Consider the following 7,325-nt stretch of genomic DNA (forward strand, 5'->3'; position numbering starts at 1 on the left):
CACACGCACGCGCACACACACACACACACACACACACACACACACACACACACACACACACACACACACTCCTCCCCATTACAAATGCCCCACACACATCAGCCTTCTATCTACTCGATCTGGAACAAACCAGTCCTGTTGAACTGGCCCAACAGGCTGTGTTCCAGTCATACATCCCCAGTGAAGCCCAATACAATACACTCACGTAAACACAAACATACACTTACTGCACAACAGAAGGCCTGACACGTGCCGAAACTCATACATGCATACGCTGGGCAGTGTGGCTGGTGGACACACAACTTTGAACACCAGTATAGCGTGTCATCAGGGCACCACATTGACAGTACCTGGACTGCCGAGGAAAACTGAAAATGAACTGTTAACCGTCTCCTGGTCAACGTGGTGGACATCGCTATAAAATATCCCGTACATGTCCGCTGGGTTCCACATGACTGGGATGGCAACAATATAAGGGTGCTGTAGGTCTGTAATCTTCTACTTGCAGTGCAACTTTGATAAACTGCATGCGGCTTATTCATCTACATTTATGCATTCAAGAAGTGTAAACATTTCTACAACCATTCAAATACTGTTTCTTTTAATATGTTAATACTTAATAGTAAGAATGGCTACAATGAATTATGTCTCGCCAAAACATATTCTGAAGCAGTTTGGCATTTGTGCATATTAAAACACAGATTGTAAAGTTGCCTTGGTGTATATGTAATGACTGTAAATGAAGGGGAGGGGGGTGCAGTGGCACAGCGGGCTTGGCCAGGTCCCACTCTCTGGCAGGTCTGGGGTTCAAGTCCTGCTTGGGTTGCCCTACGACAGACTGGCATCCTACCCTATCCTAGGCGTGTCCTCTCCCCCCCAGCTCCACACCCTGCGCTGCCGGGCTAGGCTCCAGCTTGCCGCGACCCCGCCTGCAACAAGCGGCTTCAGACAGTGTGTGTGTAAATGACATTTTCCTGAAGTCTGCAAAGAATTTATACTAATTAAAATTTAATTAAATCAAATAAACATTTTTTTGTTTTGAGGTTATTTGTGAGGATTTGAACATCAAGAAGTAAGACAGAACTAAGACATTTAGTCCCCTTCTGTTGTCATTTAATATAAAGCATATAGCCCACTGCAATTTTAACACAACTAAAAAGTGGAGAAACACTGAAAAATCAAAGGTTTAACTCAACTGTTGCATTTTATGGACTGCTCTCTTGTCTATGTATGTATACTGTGTACATTGTGTGCATTTTCTAGAGTATATTGCATATATTGTCACTTTGTGTATATCAGATGTGAAGCTCTGTTGCGTCCATATGAGTTACGCACAGGGACCTATGATTGTTTCGGATTTTTTTTTTTTTTTTTTTATTGTCACATCATCACACGGCTGATGCTTTTAATAGATAAGAGAAGACAATACCATAGTGTGTATTACTCTCCAATTGGTATTTTCAAACTTTGAGGGGACTTTAAAAGCACAAGTGAGAGAGTGAAAACACAGTTGTGGCAGGGTAGAGACGCACCAAACCGCATTCACACCTGGAGCATCACATGGGACTGTTGGCTGTTTGTGAGGATAGACTTGAACATATACTGTACATTGAAAGCAGGAAAAGCATGAAGGGTCACACACACACCGGCAATCAATGCATCACTGGCAACAACATGTTCACTGGGAGTGACAAGTCCACAGTCCATGTGCAAAGAGCACTGTTTACACATCTGCAGCTGCCCCACTGGACCAGCACAAATATTAACTGCATGCAAATAGTGTTAAGCATTAAGCTTTTAAATTTCCCCTAAGGTCAGAGTATGCCTGACATAGCGGGTAGAGCTGTTCTAGGCTGGAATCCCACTCCGCCGGTAGTGTCTTCGACTGAGATTTTTACTCATGGTCGACATAGCAAAATACCCTGCTGTTTACACGGGTAAAATGAGTGGAAAGCACACTATGTACCATTGCAGCTGGTCTTGGACAAAGACTTGGGGTTAAATAAAGATCAAAAGTCATCGTTCTCGGTATGAATTGTGACTGTGAGCTCTGTGTGTGTGTGTGTGTGTGTAATGAGAAAAAGTCACACACACGTGACGAACATGTTTTTCCTCTGCAGCAGCACAGCACCATCCGCCCTGAAGTCTAAGCTGCGCAGCTTCCCTCTCTGCATTCAACTTGGACGTGTTACTGGCCGTTTTTAAACAGCATTGATTTCCGAACGGAATATATTCAATATTGCTGTGACTGTGTACTTGTTCTTCCTGTGCCGGCAGCTGATCATGCATGTGGTGTGGTCCTGGTTTCACATTTTTATTCTTTATTTTTCTTCTGTGACCGTTGCACAACTCGCTCGCGTTCGTCCGTCTCGTCGCAGCCGCCGTTGTTGTTTTCCTCGATACTCTCAACAAAAAGTTGCCCAACAGGTTTTGCCTAAAGTAAAGAGCCGCGATTTTACCTGTCACGTTATGACGCCAAAGTTCAAATTCCCAAGTTACTTCGCTAATAAGTTACGACGTGAGACGTGGGTTCGTGCGCGACTTTTCTCCCTTCCTTCGCCATGCGCCACACATACATAAGCACCATTATTTGCTTTACACTGATTTATCCGTGAATTGTGAACCGTTGCGTTATTTTTCACCATTGAATTCGCTCTTTCTCAACGCCCCGTGATTCCCGTCTTGTCGAGGCGCTGCGCTGTGTGTCACTCGATACCGCTGTGAACTCGCTCGCCTTACCTTCTCTGGCCATCGCGCTCGCGACTCCCAGCAGAAGCAGCGCGAGCCGCAGCCGACTCCTTGCCGCCTCCATGGAGTCTCCCGCCGCGCTCACTCTACTTCATTGCCCGTTTTCCGCGTTTCTCCCGCTTCGGGCTGTACTTCGGCGAAAACTCGTCAACCAAGTGTGTATTTTTGTGCGCGTGTCTCTCGTCCCTGCGTGTAGGCGAAGTGCGGAGTCTCCGAGGCCCGGCCAGGGGAGTGGCGCGGCCGCGTGCGCCCCGCCTCAGCGCAGTCGCCGAGTCAGTGTGGAGCGGGCGTCTCGAGGACAGCTGTGGCACCGCGGCTCCTCGTTAGTGCGACATGTCGGCTCTCTTCTCTCAGCGGGCTGCACTAAACTTGTAGCGTCGAAGCTCCAAACGACCAACTCAGTTTCTCCCTTTTTCCTGAGGAAGGTCGTAGAGCTGTTCAGTAGACTTAGATTAACTGTACGTTTCCTGCAAGCTGAACTTAACTTTTGCACTCCAAACTACCGCTACTGGTCGGGTGTGCAAAAAAATTCTCAACATAGCAGGCAAAGGGCTCTGGATACAGACATATGCGCTTAGCGGCGTAGCTCCCGTGACGAGCGGACATCTTCTGTTTTCGACCCACTCACTACTAATGCTCTAGCCAGACGGAAGGTGAAGAATGACTTCTATTCATGAAGGACCCACTAAACCACCCCCTCCCAGCGCCCCAGTAAAAGAAAGAAGAAAAAAAAGAGCGCGGGTCACAGCGCGAGCCACGAGCTTATATAGCTGGCTCTCCGTCGTGGCTCACGCGCAAGAATGTTGACTACAGAACTAGCGTAATACATTGTCAATACTTTTATAAAGCTGTACTAGCCAGGACGAAAGAAACAAAAACTCCCGACTGAAAGTGGAGGGAGGAAAGAAAAACCTCTGGGTGTTAGAATTCTAAGCCAGTTCTTACAAGTAATGGCATTGGTGTATGGTAGCTTAATTTCTCAGTTCTGCAGTGTGGCTACATAATACAATATACTGTTTTCCTGGTCCACTTTCACCACACTGCTCGAAATTACCAGCCCTGAAACATTACATTTATTCATTTAGCTGATGCTTTTCTCTACTGACTTACAAAAAATGTTTAGGTTTCAGTTATTACAAGCTTACAATTCTTCACCCATGTATGCAGCTGGGTAATTTTACTGGAGCTATTTAGGGTAAGTACCTTGCTCAAGGGTACAATAGCTGCAGGTAGGGATCAACCTTGTAACCTTTGGAATCAGAGGCAGTAGCTCTAACCACTACACTACCAGCTGTCCTACATGCTTCTATTAAAAGAATCAATTCCATTTTCATTATTTCTCAGTTTTTCAGCTTACCCTGCGATGGAGGGGCATTCCATACAGGGTTCTTCTGGGATCCAGGATCCGGACCACCGCAACCATCACCTGAACAAGGTTAATGATAAAACCGACGAATGATAGTGAGTGCAAATGTTTTTAGCTTTCTTTCAAGCAAGCATTTTAAATTCCTTGTTAAAAGTTAATAACCTTTGGAAAAATACATACATCTGGAATCAAAGCGAGATAAAACATCACTTTACAAAAGTCTACCAATTCTTATACTTACCAAACACAAAGTCTGTATTTGTGTAACTGGTGTATATAATTTTCACAGAGCCACTTAAAGTGACCAAACTCATTATCAGCCTGTATTTTTATTGAACAATTCCATTGTCCATCATGAATATAATAAAGAAAAAAGGAAAACAGTTCCTATGTTTTAACACAGAATTATTTTTTTTCTGTTCCAGGGATTCACAGCCTTAAGATCATGTTTGTCTTCCATTCAGCTATTGATCACCCAGTTAAGTCAATTAATTTAACTTTGTTTAGAAGGAAGTTCTGTATTACTGGTCTACAGAAAACCGTTTAACTCATTCTAATAGCAATGCTAATATTGCATCAATTTTCACTAACATCTTATCAAATTACGGTGGCAGAGATCCACAGCCAGCACTAGTTCTTTACAGGGTACACACAAGTAAACAGGCTCTCCAGAACTTCTGATCATTGGGATTTTTGTCATAGGGTGAAGCCACATTACCAGGAGCAAATCTGCATGAACCCAACAAGACCACCCAAACTCCATATAGAGAGAGCACTTAGCATTTGGTTTCCAATGAACAGCCTTACCATTAATGCTATTATGTGTTTTCTAAGTATGAGTACTCCAGGATCCACTGCTTCTTGTGATTTATTGTCTCTGATACATACTTCCTGTCCTAACAAAGTCCCTCAAAGACATTTTAACATATTTCAGTCTAACAAATACAATTCTTATGGGTTGAAGTTTGATGAAGCAGTGTTTTTTCAGTTGAAAGTTGTCATTAGTCTCCAGATGCTTCAGTTATGTCCTTGAGCTTTGGAAGTGAAACCATGGAAGAGCTTCACACCAAGGCCTGGAGCTCACAGGCCGGTGTGACATGCTGAGGGCCCTCGTGAGTTTCTTTGCTACAGGTAATCCCACAAAGCCTCCTGCTATCCTCGCTTAGAGACAAACATGACAAGACTTATTCCTTATAGCCACACAGAAAAATGTTAATCGCATGTATGTAATAGCGTGTATGTACAGGGATGAGTTGGTGGGTATGTCTATACAGTACCTTTAGAAATTATTCACACACACACACACACACACACACACACAATTCCCTTTTATACCTCTGCTTTTCCTCTGTGACATCATTGTAAAATGGCATCATTGTAACAAATTTGTGCAGTAATTTTTTACTTATGCTTTTCAACTTTTTCAAAATGAAAAACAGTTCAGATGATTTAAAACTTATATTACAAATAAAGAGGGGATGCAGTGGTGCAGCAGGCTTGGCTGGATCTTGCTCTCTGGTAGGTCTGGGGTTCAAGTCCTGCTTGGGGTTTCTTGTGACAGCCTGGAATCCCGTCCTGGGTGTGTCCGCTCCCCCCCCCCAGCCCCATGCCCTGTGTTACCAGGTTAGGCTCTGGCTCACCTCAGGACAAGCAGCTTCAGCTGATGTGTTTGTATTACAGATCAAAACATTGTGTCGCTTAGTTAATTGCTTTTCACCCCCATGTATTAATATATTAACCTGAGCCAAGTATATTAAAATTTTCACTAAAATTCAACAAGGCCTACATGTGTGCATACGGAATCCATAGTGAAGGAAAAGTATTACTGAAAGTAAGGTTTCACAGTTTGAACTAGCTTAGTTATGTTGTCATGAAAACCACAGAATTGCCAGTGGAACTTTAAATATTAGTTTTAAGGGAAGAGAAGTACATAAATAGTTTATTAAAGTGTTAAAAATTCACAAAAGTCAAGCGTAACAAAATGGAGAAAAATATGGCACACCACAGACCTTCCCAAGCTCATGCTACAGTAGGTGACGGTCCATGTGGACCACATGACACACTTGGGGACCTTCTGGAAAGTTTTGTGACTTGCTTAGACTAAAGTTGTATTTTTCGTTCTCAAAGTAAGGTGCTGCCACAATTCAAACAGATAATCACCTGGGTTAGACCATCTTTGCTGTGATGCACGGTGATTGCAGCATCATGGGGCTATTTTTCAGAAGGTGGGAAGATGGACAGAATCAGATATGGGTGAGTCCTGCATGAGATCGGATAAGAAAAATACTTTTACGTTTTATTAAACAGCAATGGAAAACATATAGGAGAGGGAAAAAAATGGCAAGTCTCTTAAAATGACCAATCACACTTTCATTTAATAAAAATCAGTATTTTTTTGTTTACAGTTTTTCTCGATCGATTTGACACATTATTCCAAACTCTGGTCACTGCTCTCAAAACAATTAACACAGCCATCTGAATACTTCATTCATTGACCTGAATAGATTGTAAGTTCTTGTCTATCTCATACTACTTTCAAATGACATGCATACTTTTCCCAAAACACTGTGCACAAAATTCTGCAACCAAGTATTCCAGATTATTCAGCAATGCAGTCTTGCCACAACTGATGGTGTTGTAAGGAGAAACGCCATCCAGATGAAGCAGGTATACAAAGTGCCCTTTGAGAGGAATTCTATCACAGTGAAGGAGTTGCGATTCCAGTTTGTTCAAGTACGTGTAAGCCACACAATTACTGCACTTTTACCATAAATACAAAGATATTGTCTATATACTATACATACACACACACACACACACACATTTTTTGAACCACTTGTCCCATACGGGGTCACAGGGAACCGGAGCCTACCCGGCAACACAGGGCATAAGGCTGGAGGGGGAGGGGACACACCCAGGACAGGACGCCAGTCCGTCGCAAGGCACCCCAAGCGGGACTCGAACCACAGACCCATTGGAGAGCAGGACCCGGTCCAACCCACTGCACCACCGCACCCTCCACGTCTATATACTATTCCACTGTAATTGGAAAAATTCAGGCATCTCTGGGTGTAGTGCTGTGTCAAAGGGGGAACCCAGACTGTTCTGCAACAGTTACAGTATAAACTTTACTTACTTATTGCACCTTGTGTTCTTACTCTAGAGGATTTTAGAGTTGGATGGCAGTGCTACTCATTTTGAGTACCAATAT

At 43.5% G+C, this 7,325-nt stretch overlaps 1 protein-coding gene and 1 long non-coding RNA gene across 2 annotated transcripts in view; one reads left to right on the forward strand and one right to left on the reverse strand.

The window, feature by feature from the left end:
- The window catches only part of LOC108922533 (receptor tyrosine-protein kinase erbB-2-like), a 19,955-nt gene extending 16,096 nt beyond the window's left edge, over positions 1–3,859 (reverse strand). Inside the window, exon 1 of the mRNA XM_018732723.2 lies at positions 2,740–3,859. Coding sequence (XP_018588239.1) covers positions 2,740–2,812 — 73 coding nt within the window. The 5' untranslated portion in view covers positions 2,813–3,859. The remainder of the gene's footprint in view (positions 1–2,739) is intronic.
- LOC108922539 (uncharacterized) lies at positions 2,050–5,605 on the forward strand. The gene is made up of 3 exons (XR_001965144.2): positions 2,050–2,292; positions 4,093–4,209; positions 4,540–5,605. It is a non-coding gene; the product is annotated as an uncharacterized LOC108922539 (long non-coding RNA).
- The last annotated feature ends 1,720 nt before the right edge of the window (positions 5,606–7,325 follow it).

The sequence above is a fragment of the Scleropages formosus genome, chromosome 3 (assembly GCF_900964775.1).
Source record: "Scleropages formosus chromosome 3, fSclFor1.1, whole genome shotgun sequence".
Classification (NCBI taxonomy): Eukaryota; Metazoa; Chordata; class Actinopteri; order Osteoglossiformes; family Osteoglossidae; genus Scleropages; species Scleropages formosus.